The sequence below is a fragment of the Erpetoichthys calabaricus genome, chromosome 2, assembly GCF_900747795.2.
Source record: "Erpetoichthys calabaricus chromosome 2, fErpCal1.3, whole genome shotgun sequence".
Lineage (NCBI taxonomy): Eukaryota > Metazoa > Chordata > Cladistia > Polypteriformes > Polypteridae > Erpetoichthys > Erpetoichthys calabaricus.
The window spans coordinates 237,073,434-237,090,063 of NC_041395.2; the positions used below are offsets into that span (position 1 = coordinate 237,073,434).

Genomic DNA, 16,630 nt, shown 5'->3' on the forward strand with positions numbered 1-16,630 from the left:
GCTTAGGGATTTCTAATAACAGGACTTCTATTGTCAGAAATTATACCGTGTGACTTTGTTTAGCAGAAACCAAGATCTATTCATGCCCAGGTTCACAGAAATGGGTTTATATAAGTGGAGAGCCCTGACCAGGTGTTACAATATTTTGGGGGGCCTTGGCATAAAAAGGTTATGAACACCCTGCACATAACAGTACATAATGAATTATTATTATTATTATTATTATTATTATTATTATTATTATTATTATTATATCAGTACTTCAGCACAGTCCCTGCATTATATAAAATTGTCCATGAGTCACATCGGACAGGCAAATGGGCAGAACTATAAAAGAGCACCTAAGTTATTTTGTTAATATAAAACTGAATCCACTCATGCACACTGGGTCTTATTTGGAACTGACAGTTAAACCACCCTGTAAGTCTTTCGGGATGAGATGAGTACCCAGAGGAACACCCCAGACCCTCCAGAAAATAAGACGAACCTGCAAACTCTACACAGACTTTGATCGACCATGTGCTTCAAACCTAGGATGTGTCATCCATGAGGCAGGAGTGCTAACCACTAAGCTACCAATAGTTCCATCAGTTTCATATCAGGTGCTTTTTGATTGTTTCAAAATTATTGATCCATAATTAATAAAGTACAGTAGTACCTCATACTTCAAACGATTCTAACTTCGAATATTCCAGAGTTTGAACGCTAAATTTGATAGAAACTTGATCTGGAATTTGAACTACGTGCACAGTGAAAAAATGCAGCAACAGATGGCATTATGCAGCGAGAGTAAACGCCACCTGCTGTGTGCCCAAGTCATCTTATGCTCTTGCTGTGAAAGCACCTCTTGTGTTATGCTCATGTGTTTTCAGTGCTTTTTTCGCTTAATTTTTGGTGTGACTGGTAATATATATCTATCTATCTATCTATCTATCTATCTATCTATCTATCTATCTATCTATCTATCTATCTATCTATCTATCTATCTATCAGCTGGAGATCCACAATGGGAAAAAAAATTAATCTCGTATCATAAAGTAGTTTTTTTTTTTTTTTTATTCCTGAGCTTTCAGCCCTTACCAGGAGCCTTCATCAGAGGATAATGCTTAGTCTTACAAGAATCAAAGTCAATATATAGCAAAATTAGGTGTGGGTGGGGGGGGGGGGGGGGGGGGGGGGGGGGGGGGGTATTGGATCGTAACGTTTTATTTATTATGAATATGTTCTTCTTAAGTTTGCATATGCTGGGTTTATGTCCAAATGTCTGTTAATGGTGTTTTTGTCTGATAGCCAAGATTCAGACAGCTCTCTGGCACTTTTAGTACTGGCCTTAAATTTTACTTGTACATTTCCCCAGTTAAATGTATGTCCTGTCAATTTTGTATGCATATAGATCTGTGATCGCGAGTCCTTCCTTCTAACGGTGTTGTGATGTTCCTGTATACATGTTGCAATTCTTTTTGATGTTTGTCCTATGTACTGTATACCTCTGGGCAAGGACTGCATGGAATGCTATGAACTGCATATCGTGTTTCTGCTGTCGATTTCTTGTTTTTAGCGTTGAAAGGGAAAGTGCGCAGATTGTTTGCAGGCTTGTGTGCTATTCTGATGCCTGATTTGGCCAGGATGCGTGCTGCACCTTCAGACACATTGTGTTGATAAGGAAGTGTGTACCAGGAGGGATGGGGGGTCTGGTTCGAGTCAATTGTTTGCTGAGTTTTTTTTAGTATATATATATATATATATATAATATACATTTTTTCAGTGGAGGAAGAGAGAGCCAAGATGAGCATTTCCATTGCTGAAATTAAGGAACTGTGCTCTGTTTGGGCTAGAGCACAGGCCATTGTAGAAAAGTGGCACCCTAACATGGCAGTGGTGAATAGGAGCATTAACTTATTGTTAAGGCCTACTTTAGGAACATCCAGAAATGTCGCCAACACCAGATCACACTGGAAAGGTTCTTCTCCATGGAAAAGAGGGAATGTAAACCAAAACCCTCAACCAGTAGTGCTAAGAGGCAGAAGGTAGAGAGAATACCTGAAGTACAGATATTTTGAAGGTGAGTCCCTTTCGAAACAGTAACCTTTCTCTTCCTCTCCACCAGCCACACGGGACATCATCACTTCTCACTAAGGTACAGTAAGAGCAATTTTCATTTTATTAAACAGTATTTATATATTTTATTTATAGTTTTCATTCTTTAATTTATTATTGAGGGCATTTAATTGTATTATTTTTACCTTAAATTAAATGTATTTGCTGTTTAAGTTTATTGAAATTGATATTGTTTAGGGTTTGGGAACAAATTAATTCACTTTCCATTATTTCTAATGAGGAAAATTAATTTGGACTTCGAAACAATTCTGAGTTGAAATGGTCTCCTAAAACAAATTAAATTTGAAGTACAAGGCACCAATGTAAAGGCAAACCACAGATATTCCTATGTTTTTAGAATGCAACAAGGTAATTTACCACACAATGAGGAGGATGTTTATGCAGAGTGAGTAGCTTTAGTCTTTGCATGGCATCCAAAACAACTGTCAAAAAAATGAACCATGCCAGTTCTGGCTATGGTCACTGACAACCATAGTCCCCTAATGTTTATGAGCTTGGGTTTTCAAATACTTTTTGAATATAAAATAATAAAAGGTTAAGCTATTACAAGGAAATCTGTGGCTATAAGTAATGATTTGACTTGACCATGCACTGCTAAGTGTTAGCAAGCATCAGAGTCATAATTCAGAACAAAGCACATTTGTCTAAATAATAAACTGTCAGCACATTATTTGTTACAAACCTTATTTTCATCAGACATATTTGTTGCATATGTTATTTTCTTTAAAATAAAAAATGACATAAAAATAATCCTACAATTTTGTAATTAAACTGTATGAATGAAAGTCTGATACAAAGCAGAAGCACATGTCTGGTGGGATGCATGCGCAGGCATTGTGCTATAATAAAGGAGCTATACTGAGAAAGGTCTAAAGAGAAGGAGGACTTTGTAGCCCACACCATACTCCTTTGTTGTGATGGGTTGCAAGGAGGCACTATCTGAGTGAGAAGGATGCAATTGAATTATTGTTTTATTAACTGAATTATTATTAAATACTAAAGTTTGTAGTATGTTTAGTTACTGTGTTGTAATCGCAGGGTCTTTTGCACTAACTATTATGATTCAGACCTATATTGAGTTATATTGCTTATTTTGAACGGGTCAGTGCTCTTAATTTTATGTTTGCAAGTCATTATTACTAGTCCAAAAGCTTCCTTACACATATTTGCAGGTATCTGGTATGCAATACCTGCTAAGCAAAAGTTGGCAATTACTAAGCAGTCCACATGTGTATCACACGTGACTGCTGAGCAGATTCAAAAGCTTGTTGTTTTTTCTCACTATACCTAAACCATTGGGTGGCATGTCCAATACCCCCTCCTCATTATTATTATTATTCAGTATTTCTCTCCTCCAAGACGTCCTTCTCTTCAAATCTCTTTCGGCCCCTCAATATTTTGAACTCTTTTCTTCATTGCAGTCACTGCATTCCTAACTTCAAGCTCCCGGAGTTCATGGCAGTGCACTAAATTAACTTCCATGGTTATGTTTCCAAATATTTGTATCAACATCAAGTTAGGGTTTTTTCTAGTAGATACTGGTGTTTCTTTACCTTCCTTTGACTTTAAAAGTCCAGGCCTCGAAAGCAGCCATTTAGATGCCCACTCTTTAGGAAGGCCACCACAGGATCCTTCATTCCCTGTTTGGCTTATGTTCTTTCTAGCACACTTCAGAAAGCATTTAATGCTTATCCATGAGATTTCCGTGATATTTACAGGGAACCTTATAGTCTGTTTGTTACCTTTCTGGGGTATTCACCACACTCAAAGAACATCCTGTACTTCTTGGCGGTGTCTGACTTCATGCCCTGACACTGACTTCAGACACAAAGATACGTGTTGAAAGTGGCAGCGTACAAAGTTTTCTTATTATCAAGGTCTTATAGGGTGGTTTATTTATCCAATGGTACTTGCCCCTGTCCATAACTAATATCTTGATCATACTCCCCTTATACTGTACACTTTTTAGCATCAATGCAGGATGGCTAAGATTCAGTAAGGTAGACCAGATAACTTGACAGGGTAAGACAGACATAAATCATGAAGGTTACATACTCTACTACTAGTATTCTGTTTAGAGACTTGAACTTGAACTGAAATCTGTTACAGTACTAATTGTCATAAAAATGTATCAATGAAAAACAGCTATGCATTCTTATATTTAATTATGCCTGGCTCTAGAGGTATACCTTTAATTTTGGAACTTCAAATATTAAATAAATTACTTTCTCGATATCTGCTGTAGAAAGCCTGGCAAAGACAGTTGTTACAGAATTCAAATTTAAATCAAACAAACGATGGCAAAGCTAAGGGGGCACAAGCCATAAGATTTATGAAGAAAAATATATCGGTCAGAACAATGAGCTGTTTTCAAATGTATTAAGTTTCTCCAGTGATCTACCGTTAAAAATGTTGAGCATAAATTATATGATTTACCTCACCTAAAGCCAAATGCCTTTTCTTTCCAGGCTTCAGGCTTTTGCTTCAGTTTATTTTACTAAAAAACTCTTTCAGCATTTGTCCTCATATGTTCTTGCACATACTAATCAAAGCTAATAGGTTGACAATGACAACCAACTGGCCATCTTTTGTATAATATAGTCATTATATTTCTTATCCTGATATCTAAATTGTGTGCCTGCATTTGAAGCAATATTTCAATAGACAATAAGAACCAGACTGATCATTTATGTCTAGGACTGTCCACTTACTCCTCATCTGAGCCATTACCCTAGCTCTCTCTGCAGTGTTCGGAAATGACAATGCTCATCTGTCTCTCCAATGTTTTCTATTCATCCTAAGCATTTCCAGTAAGAACCATTTCTTCATGTGTAAGACACTGTCAGGAAATGTTTTTAAACTCCAGTAGTACATTCAGTTAAAAGGAGAAAGTATCAATTTACTGTTAGTAAGTCAATATTGTTTAAGCTCCCTCTTCCATTCTCAGTTATGGCCTGACAGCTGCTGTAGGATACATCGTCAATGTAACACAGCTGCTAAATTGCCTTGGTCCTTTGGTGCAGAAATGTCATAGTGCTGATCCTATGAATTCAATAGGTCATTATGTCGTTCCATGCTGACTTAATACTGAACAACTGCACTGCATCTCAATGAACTGGCACCTTTTTCTAACACCAACCTCTGTCTTTAATGTCAGGCTTTAGCTCCTCTTTTTAAACTTATTTAAAACCTACATCGAATATAATGAATCAGTCAGTGCTCAGTGTAGGCCTCTGATTTTTATGGAGGATTAAAGAGAGTGAAGAGCAATCTGCTGCAAACATATAAAAATGGTGCTTAGACATGTTTAGGGATTTGCTCAATATGCTATTCATCTTATTCCTGCTTTTCATTCAAATGCATGAAGGGAAGTCAGGATACAAGTATTTAAATGGAAATATCTTCTGAAGGGCATTTTCAGAATGTTCACTTATTATCTGCTGCGGTAATGCCTAGTGTCTGGCAGACCAATATCCTGCTGAAAGAATAAGATAGCTTCCATTGTTATTGAAGCTCATTTTGTCGTTCATACAGTAGGACTAGAGTGATGTAAACATAGATGAATAAGGCGCATCCTTGGGGGCTTGGAGAAAAAAGGGACCTATAGGAATTTCCCTTTAAACAAATTATTTTTGAGCCCCATGACCTTGACTTGGATTTAGAGGGTTTGATAATGGATGTATAGGTAGATAGATAAGTACTGTATATATGCAAGGAGCAATTTTAATATAATATTTGTTGCTCTATTAACATTTTAAAAGCAAAGGTTACAACAAACTGTGGTGAATATTAAATAAATGTAATTTTCTTTAATTAACTTTTGGCTACTGCTTGCTAGTATAATATGTTATTAGGCCCATTACTCTTGCAGAGGCTAAATTTGCTCCATGGTTCATTGACCGTCTTAATAATAGTATCCACTACAAACGTTATGTGATTTATTCAGCAATTGCTAAGATGAAGCATCGTTCAGTATAACATTCATTCTTTGATTTTTCAAACCTGATACAGTTATAGTATCATGGAAAACTGAGACAGTCTGCAAACAAATGGGAGTGCTGTAGGGCAGAATGTAAATGGAGAAAGACTAAACTAATAGCCCATTATGAAATCCTAAAGGCTCGTATAGCTAAATATAACTCAGAAGTTCATCTAGAGAGAGAGTCTTACTTTTCTAAAATTATTAATAACTTGCAGAAAATCCAAAAGTCTTGTTTTCAACCATTGATCACCTTTAAACCCAGCTCCATTGACACTGCACTGAAAGCATCAGAGGCTAAAACTGAAGATTTTGCTGTATATTTTAAAGAAAACATAAATAACATTAAATTTACTATAAAATTGACTTGAAATAAAAATTTTGTTGAGCTTCAACAAGCTCAGCATTTTGAACTAAGCTGCTTTGCTAAAATTAGTTTATCTGAACCTTTTCTTCTTCTTCTTTCAGCTGCTCCCGTTAGGGGTTGCCATAGCAGGCCATCCCTTTCCATATCTTCCTGTGCTCTACATCTTGCTCTGTCACACCCATCACTTGCATGTCCTCTCTCACCACATATATAACCCTTCTCTTAGGCCTTCCTCTTTTCCTCTTACCTGGCAGAACTATCTTTAACATCCTTTTCCCAATATACCCAGCATCTCTCCTCTGCACATGTCGCAACGCAATCTCGCCTGTCTGACTTTGTCTCTAAACCATCCAACATGAGCTGACCTTCTAATTTACTCATTTCTAATCCTGTCCTTCCTCGTCACACCCAATGAAAATCTTAACATCTTTAACTCTGCCACCTCCAGCTCTGTCTCCTGCTTTCTGGTCAGTGCCACCGTCTCCAACCCATATAACATAGATGGTCTCACTAACATCTTGTAGACCTTCCCTTTCACTTTTTCTGATAACCATCTGTCACAAACTACTCCTGATACTCTTCTCCACCCATTCCACCCTGCCTGCACTCTCTTTTTCACCTCTCTTACACAATCACCATTACTCTGTAATGTTGATCCCAAGTATCCCAAGTCCTCACAGGTGGCGCAGTGGTAGTGCTGCTGCTTTGCAGTAAGGCTGTGGAAGATTGTGGGTCCGGTTCCTCCCTGTGTGGATAGCGCTTTGAGTACTGAGAAAAGCGCTATATAAATGTAATGAATTATTATTAATGAATTATTATTTAAACTCATCTACCTTCGCCAACTCTCATTCCCTCACCATTCCACTGACCTTCCTCTCATTCACACACATGTATTCTGTCTTGTTCCTACTGACCTTCATTCCTTTCCTCTCAGAGCATATCTCCACTTCTCCAGGTTTTCCTCAACCTGCTCCCTACTATCGCTACAGATCACGTCATCAGCAAACATCATAGTCCACAGGGACTCTTGTCTAATCTCAACTGTCAACCTGTCCATCAGCATTGCAAATAAGAAAGGACTCAGAGCCGATCCCTGATGTAATCCCACCTCCATGCTGAAATCATCTGTCTCTCATACCACAGACCTCACCACTGTCACACTTCCCTCATACATATCCTGTACAACTCTTACATACTTCTCTGCCACTTCTGACTTCCTCATACAATACCACAGCTCCTCTCAAGGCACCCTGTCATATGCTTTCTCCAGGTCCACAAAGACGCAATGCAACTCCTTCTGGCCTTCTCTATACTTTTCCATCAACACCCTCAGAGCATACACTGCATCTGTGGGTCTCTTTTTTGGCATGAAACCATACTGCTGCTCACTAATCATCACCTCACTTCTTAACCTAGCTTCCACTACTCTTTCCCATAACTTCGTGCTGTGGCTCATCAATTTTATCCCCCTGTAGTTACTATGGCTCTGCATATCCCAAATACATGATATTCTGTATGATGTACCACAGGGATCAATTTTGGTACCATTATTATTTCTTCTTGTTTCCATTAGGCCAGATACAGTAATTTCAAAATATAATGTAAATTACCATAGTTATGCTGATGACACACAGCTTTATTTATCCATTGTGCCTCATGACCCAGAGGCTCTAAACCCTTTAATCCAGTGCCTTACTAGTATAACAGAATGGATGAATATGAATTTTCTTAAATTAAACAAGGAAAAAAAAACATAATTGTTAGTTATTGGCAGCAATAAACAAAGTGAGAATCTTGGAAACAAAATTAATCATCTGGCCCTGTGAATCAAGCCAGAGGTCAAGAATTTTGGTGTTATTATTGACTCTGACCTTAATTTCAGATTGCATTTTAATAATGTTACCAAGACTGCTCTCTTCCATCTAAGGAAAATTGCAAGGGTGTGATTTCTTATAACATGTAAAGATACATAATACTTGTGTTTGTATTTAGCCAGTTAGATTACTGCAATGCTTTCCTACCAGGACTGCCTATAAAGGATGTAAATCGGTTACAGCTTGTCCAGAATGCAGCAGCAAGAATTTTAAACAGAAGGAAAAAATATGAACATATATCCCCAATACTAATATATTTACATTGACTGCCAGTGTCCTTCAGAATCAATTTTAAAATACTTCTACTTGTATATATGGCTTTAAACAATCTTGCCCCATGCTTACATCTCAGAATGCCTGTTTCCTTATGTAGCAAATCGCAGTCTTAGATCTGCAAATTCTGGTTTGCTCATTATTCCTTGATCTAAGCACAAAAGAACTGGCGTGGCAAGCTTTCTGTTCTTATGCACCAACAATTTGGAATAATTTACCAATAGAAATATGCCAGGCTAAATCTGTGGAACATTTCAAAAAACTTTTAAAATCTTTTCTTTTTTTTTAATTTGGCTTTCCAGTAATTATATTATAATATAGTGATTTGATTATAAGTTTAGCTCTTTGATGTGTTAATAGGTACCTGGCATTAATTGCTTTTTTATTTTTTTGTCTCCGAAGGTGACAGGTCCGGAGAACAAGGTGGCTATAGACCATTTGAAATGACCCGAATGCCAAAAAATGATTCAATTTGTGTCATGCTGCAAGCCGACTTGTGACAGGTTGCCCCATCTTGCTGGAAATAACCTTCACTGAACTCACGGTCATCCAGTTTATTCAAAAATAAGTCAAAAAGAGCGCCATGCCTCACTTGTTCATACATTTATCCAGGAATACTGTGATCTTAATTTTGTTTGGATTGCTTCATTATTAAGACATTATTAAGGGGCCGCTCCTGTTAGAAACACCCTGTACATTGTAAATTTTAAAACAGCCAGAGGTAGTTACAACCAAGTGGGTTCTATCCACAAAATGCTATATGCAGTGAACAAAACAACACAACAATAACAAATGCACATATTTGTGTCAGCTTCTTCTTACATAAAACCTCTTAATCTCAATTTACTTAAAATATTTCAAGGGTCTTTGGCAGCTGCAGCCTAATTTGGCAGTATTAAGCACTACACAAAAATGGAACTCAGCCCACTGCAGGGCATAGTCACTTGAAGTACACAGATACTCATACTAGTTATGTTTAGGGTCACCAGGTAGCCGGACAGTCTAAAGAAAGCCCATGTGGACAAGGAGAGAATGAACAAACTTCGCTGAGACATTGACTGGGCCTACATTCAACCCAGTCTCCTGAAACTGTGTGATATCTACAATACATACTGATGATACAATACAGTAACTGTCTCAATGGTGATTACTACATGCATAGTGCTTTAGTGTATTTTGAGCTAAACTCTTATCACATAATGATTAATTTCTGTAAAGTGAATATATTAGCAAAGGTTGTAGCAAATGATGGTCATTGAGATGTCATAAGCTGATGGTCCATGCCTGTTATTCACTATAAACATTGCATCTTTATTGAGAACTGTACATTGAGAAAGCAAAATGTCTGTTCTTTCTCAGAAAAAAAGATCTCATGTCTTATATATTTACAGGTACGTGTCTGCAGGTGCAGCAAACAAATAGATTTTGTACTGTATATATGAATTCTGAGTCCCTGCTGGGATTCATTATACTCTTTCTCAGCAGTGACAGAAAAAGTTAAATTTGCCACAAGCAATGTGCCTGTTCATTCTTCTACTGTGTGTGTGTGTGTGTGCATGTGTGGGTGTGTGGGTATGCCTCACACTAGTCTTTGAAGGCTGCATTTTTCTCCTTAAAGGAGATCAACATGAATATTTAATTGTTTGACGAAGCTGTAAAAGCTCTGCATGTGAAAATTAATTTGTAGTTATTTTTCAAACTTTATAATCCTGTTGTGAGACTAATACTTTGTGAAAATAACATCTGTTAAATATCATCTTTGCTTAACTTGAGAACTGGTATCAGGTACTCCCTGGATAAATATATTATCAGCAAGCAGCCACTTAACTGCACAAAACCACAATGCACACAGGAAAACATTTTAGAATCCAATCCAAGCCCATAGTTACTCAATTATAAATCAGACTAATCCCTAACTCCCACTTGAGCAACAGAGGAAAGTAAGGTTGTCACAATATATTGGAAATTCTCCATTGGAATATTCCAATTGATTTACACTTTTACTTACATACATGGACTGGTGTAGGGCAGAACAAATATCATCTAAAGAGTAGGCTGTTGTTATCAATGCATTTATTTCACAAATACACAGCTTGCTTGAATGCAGAATGTTTTCATTTGTATTATAGCACACTGCTTACAATTCTGAATGTGAAAAGAAATGTTAATCTGAAAAAGTACTTCCAAGATGCACAATTCAACTAATGTGGCTGGTTATGCATTTACCGCAACTGTGTGAACACTAGAAGTTATTGTTCAGGTAGGGAATTCATATAAAGTAGTTTTTTTACATACCGGTACTTACAGTTACGTCCATAAATATTTGGACAGAGACAACTTTTTTCTAATTTTGGTTCTGTACATTACCACAATGAATTTTAAATGAAACAACTCAGATGCAGTTGAAGTGCAGACTTTCAGCTTTAATTCAGTGGGGTGAACAAAACGATTGCATAAAAATGTGAGGCAACTAAAGCATTTTTTAACATAATCCCTTCATTTCAGGGGCTCAAAAGTGATTGGACAAGTTAAATAACTGGAAATAAAATGTTCATTTCTAACACTTGGTTGAAAACCCTTTGCTGGCAATGACAGCCTGAAGTCTTGAACTCATGGACATCACCAGATGCTGGGTTTCCTCCTTTTTAATGCTCTGCCAGGCCTTTACTGCAGCAACTTTCAGTTGCTGTTTGTGGGCCTTTCTGTCTGAAGTTTAGTCTTCAACAAGTGAAATACATGCTCAATTGGGTTAAGATCAGGTGACTGACTTGGCCATTCAAGAATTTTCCACTTCTTTGCTTTAATAAACTCCTGGGTTGCTTTGGCTGTATGTTTTGGGTCATTGTCCATCTGTATCTGTAAACGCCACCCAATCAATTTGACTGCATTTAGCTGGATTTGAGCAGACAGTATGTCTCTGAACACCTCAGAATTCATTCAGCTGCTTCTGTCCTGTGTCACATCATTAATAAACACTAGTGTCCCAGTGCCACTGGCAGCCATGCACGCCCAAGCCATCACACTGCCTCCACCGTGTTTTACAGATGATGTGGTATGCTTTGGATAATGAGCTGTTCCACGCCTTCTCCATACTTTTTTCTTGCCATCATTCTGGTAGAGGTTGATCTTGGTTTCATCTATCTAAAGAATGTTTTTCCAGAACTGTGCTGGCTTTTTTAGATGTTCTTTAGCAAAGTCCAATCTAGTCTTTCTATTCTTGAGGCTTATGAGTGGCTTGCACCTTGCAGTGCACCCTCTGTATTTACTTTCATACAGTCTTCTCTTTATGGTAGACTTGGATATCAATACGCCTACCCCCTGGAGAGTGTTGTTCACTTGGTTGGCTGTTGTGAAGGGGTTTCTCTTCACCATGGAAATGATTCTGCGATCATCCACCACTGTTGTCTTCCGTGGACGTCCAGGTCTTTTTGCGTTGCTGAGTTCACCAGTGCTTGCTTTCTTTCTCAGGATGTACCACACTGTAGATTTTGCCACTCGTAATATTGTAGCAATTTCTCGGATGGGTTTTTTCTGTTTTTGCAGCTTAAGGATGGCTTCTTTCACCTGCATGGAGAGCTCCTTTGCCCGCATGTTGTCTGTTCACAGCAAAATCTTCCACATGCAAGCACCACACCTCAAATCAACTCCAGGCCTTTTATCTGCTTAATTGATAATGACATAACGACGGACTTGCCCACACCTGCCCATGAAATAGCCTTTGAGTCAATTGTCCAATTACTTTTGAGCCCCTGAGATGAAGGGATTGTGTTAAAAAAATGCTTTAGTTGCCTCACATTTTTATGCAATCATTTTGTTCACCCCACTGAATTAAAGCTGAAAGTCTGCACTTCAATTGCATCTGAGTTGTTTCATTTAAAATTCATTGTGGTAATGTACAGAACCAAAATTAGAAAAAAGTTGTCTCTGTCCAAATATTTATGGACCTAACTGTGCTTTTTTTTTTAGCAAAAACCTAAGGCAGGTCTGGTTTTTGTGGTGACAGCCCAAAACTATCTTATAAAGAAATGATAATTCTGATGTCATTGAAGGGTTTATATTTTAAAAAAAAGAGCAAAAAAAAAACACACACACACCATGTTCAGAGGAGTCCTGAGCCCTGGTTTTGAGTCCTCGGCCCGATCACGGTCTGTGTTACGTTTACACAATCTTGTCCACAAAGAATGAGGGTGTTATGTTAAAGGATGAGCCTGTGAATTTCCCATTGGGATTAATAAAGTATCTATCTATCTATCTATCTATCTAAACGTGCCCACTATAAGTTAGTGTATCTCAACATGGACTTGCACCCTGTACTGGCTTGGTTCCTAACTTGCACATGGCGTTGCCTGGGCTAGGCATACTCATGACCCTGAACTGGCTAAGCTGGTTAGAAAATGAATGGATGAAGAGATGTACCTGTAATACGCTTTTAGATTTTTCCATTTAAAATATAGGCCAGATGCATTAAGAGTTTTATGCTTTATCTTTAGAAGCAGACAAGATTATTTCTAAAGAGGAATAATGGCTAGAAATGCCAGCAGGACATGGTGCAGTACACAAAGTAAACAAACAGCAAGTTTTGTTATCAGAGGAACAGCACCAAAACTTAGTCATTAAACAGACAAAGATTAGGAGCGGAAATTCTCTAGGTTGATTGCTGGACCAATTTATTATGTAACTATATGCATTCCACCCCCTCATACATTTTAGACAGCTTCATAAAAGAAAATGAGCAAGAGGTAAAAATATATTTCCACAAGGCTGTTCTAAGTGCCTACTTTTAAAACATTTGAATTTAATAATTACTAGTTGAATTAGTTAAATATGAAGTCATTAAATAATCTATATTGTTTTGTTAAGGACTCGAGTTCAATGCAATAAAATTAAATTTAAATTATGATTTTAGTAAACTGTTAACAGTTAATTTAACTTTAATTTAAGTAAACTGTGTGGCGAGTGGCTGGGGGCGGTACCCAGCCAGGATGCCTGGAAGGACAAAAGGAGGGATTACGCCTCCTCCGGACCACGAGGGGGCGACCACCCTTGTGGCTATGGGGACCACGGAAAAGGAGCATGGAAGGTCAACCCTATAGGGCCCCGTGGTCAGCGCCAGGGGGCGCCCAGATGCCTGTAGAGCCCTGGTCCTCAGCACTTCTGCCACACCCGGAAGTTCTGGGGGGAAGAAGACCAAGGACACCTGGAGTGCTTTCGCGTGCACAGCCGGCACTTCTGCCACACCAGGGAGTGCCGGCAGGAGCTCCTTGGGAGGCACCTGAAGCACGTCCAGGTGAAGATAAAAGGGACTGCCTCCTTCCATTCGATGGCTGGAGTCGGGTGGAAGAGGACGGAGCTCGGAGGAGAGGAGTGGAGGTGGTCAGGAGAAGATAGAGAGACATTGGAAAGGCCTGGACTAAAGGGTGATTGGTGCTGGGGCACTGGGTTGTGTGCACTGTAAATAATTATGTATAATAAACATGTGTGTGGTTTTGAACCTTCAGTGATTGCCTGTCTGTGTCCAGGCCAGTTTCCACAACTGTTAACATTCATCCACTTTTTTGAATTAACTAAGATTTACAGGTGCACATGATAGTAACTATCGCTGGACAGGACACTGTAGCAGGGCACACTCACTCATACAGAGCCTATAGAAAGTATTCACCATCCCCATCCCCGTAAGGGGATTTAATTTAGCTTTATTGACACTAACCGGCAGAAAAAGACCTTTCAGTGTCAAATTGAAAACAGATTTCTGTAAAGTGACCCAAATGAATTAAAAATATAAAACACAAAATAGTTAAGTATTCACTCCCTTCAAGTCAATATTTAGTAGCTACACTTTTGGCAGCCATTACAGCCTTGAGTCTGTGTGCACAGGTCTCTCTCAATTGGCATAGCACATCAGGAAGCTGCAATTATCCCCATTCTTCTTTGCAAAATTGTTCAAGTTCTGTCAGGTTGCATACAGATCATGAGCGAACAGCCTTTTTCAAGTCCAGTCACAAATTTTCAGTTGGATTGAGATGTAGACTCTGACTCAGCCACTCCAGAACATTAACATTGTGTGTTAGCTATTCCTGCGTAGTTTTGGCTTTATGCTTGGGGTCGTTGTTTTACTAGAAAAAAAATCTTCAAATGTGCAAATTTCTTGCAAACTGCATCAAGTTTTCCTCCAGGATTTCTCTGTATTTTGCAGCTATAAACATAGCTTTCTGACTTTGATTCTTGACTAATGATGTCCATTAGCGAAAGATAGTCTTTATTCTTGGTTACCGAAAACAGCTTCATATTTTGACTACATCAATTTCCCATATTTTCTGTCACCTTATGAATCAGAACTTTATAGCAATAAAATGTAAACACTTCTAAGAGGTGAATACATTTTAAAGGCACTGTATGTACATACTACTACTACTACAACTCTGAGGAAAACAATATCTGGAGAAAACCCACTCAGATATTGGGTGAAATAAGCAAATTCCACATGGAGTTACAGACCCTAATTCAAATCCAGAATGAGTAGCTGCACTAACCACAGTGCTATCATGCCACTCATGTTAATTCTATTTACTCAGTGTTTATTATAGTGTAAGTAATACTTTTATAATTGCTTTACACTTGGATGTATTTGTTAATAATACTAATTTTCTTTTAGCTACATCCCTTTTCAGTAAGTAGGAAATTTGGTTACTAGACAATAGTTTATGCAGGTCATATTCACCTACAACCCATAACCACAATTTAATTGGGAAATAAGAGAACAAGTAATGCCCCCAATTGCTCACATCGTTGCTCTGTTATTCATACTATTGCATTAGGATTATGTACAATCTTTCCATTTTTCCCTTGCTTCATATAACCAAATGCAAAATGCATTCAATGAGACAAGTTATTTTCCTTAAATTTTCAAAATTACAGTAAGGCAGCATCCAGGCTTTACTCTAATGACCATATTAACCTGTAATATAAAATATGCAAGAGTGCTGTTTTTGTCCCATTCTAAACTTTTGCAATTTAACAAATTGCATTTGAATGTTAGGGAACTCCAGGATTTTTAAATTAATTTTAATTAAAAGCAAATAACAATCCATACAATTAAATCAAACTTAACAAAACCAAAATTTGACCCACACGCAAAAGAAAGAAAGAAAGAAAGAAAGGGAGGAGAGCCAACCATCAAAACAAAACTTTGAAACAGCAAATATCCTTTTTTCCTGATATAGACGCTTATTTTAAAAAAGTTATTGATTAGATCCTGACATATTTTTAAATAGTCTTCAGGTCCTCTGAGTGAGAATTTGGTTTTTTCCAATTTCAGATAGTAAAGGACATCAGTTACCCACTGACTTAAAATTGGTGGGTTGGGATTCTTCCAGTTGAGCAAGATAAGTCTACGTGCTTGTAGTGAAGTAAAGGCAGATATGATTTGTTTGTCCTTCTCAACTTTAAGTCCATCTGGGAGTACACCAAACACAGTTGTTAATGGATTAGGAGGGACTGTGACACCAAGGCTATCTGATAGGCATTCAAAGATTTTTGTCCAAAATTATGTTAATTTGGAATACGCCCAAAACTTGTGGCCAAGTGAGGCTTGAGCTCGATTGCAACGTTCATGGGTTGAATCTTATGCTGGAAACATTTTGGATAATTTTAAATAAGATAAGTGAGCTAGATAGAAAATTGTAAGTTGAATAATTGACTCCAGAATTTTAGAAATAATTTCTACCTTACCCTGCTAGAAAACATATTGATGACTGTTTTGCTTCTTTCTGGAAATGCATCTGAAATGTTAAAATTGTGTCCGCAAGTCCCTTGAGAAAACTTCAGCTGTTCAGCCCTGAAGATCAAGTGTGAACCATTTGTAGCACCTTTAACCGGTTCCAGTATAAAAGAATTATTTTCAAGTGAGATGAATCCCCTAAAATAAAAAAACAGACCTTATTAACATCTTTATACCATTAATTTGTTAGGAAAATACACCTCTGACATTCTGGAGTTACAGTATTGCAATAATATGGTTTA

General features: G+C 37.7%; 1 protein-coding gene across 1 annotated transcript in view; it reads right to left on the reverse strand.

The window, feature by feature from the left end:
• Positions 1-16,630, reverse strand: part of LOC114646896 (disintegrin and metalloproteinase domain-containing protein 12) — a 604,012-nt gene that overhangs the window by 205,305 nt on the left and 382,077 nt on the right. The window contains 1 exon segment of the mRNA XM_028795286.2: positions 16,340-16,526. Coding sequence (XP_028651119.2) covers positions 16,340-16,526 — 187 coding nt within the window.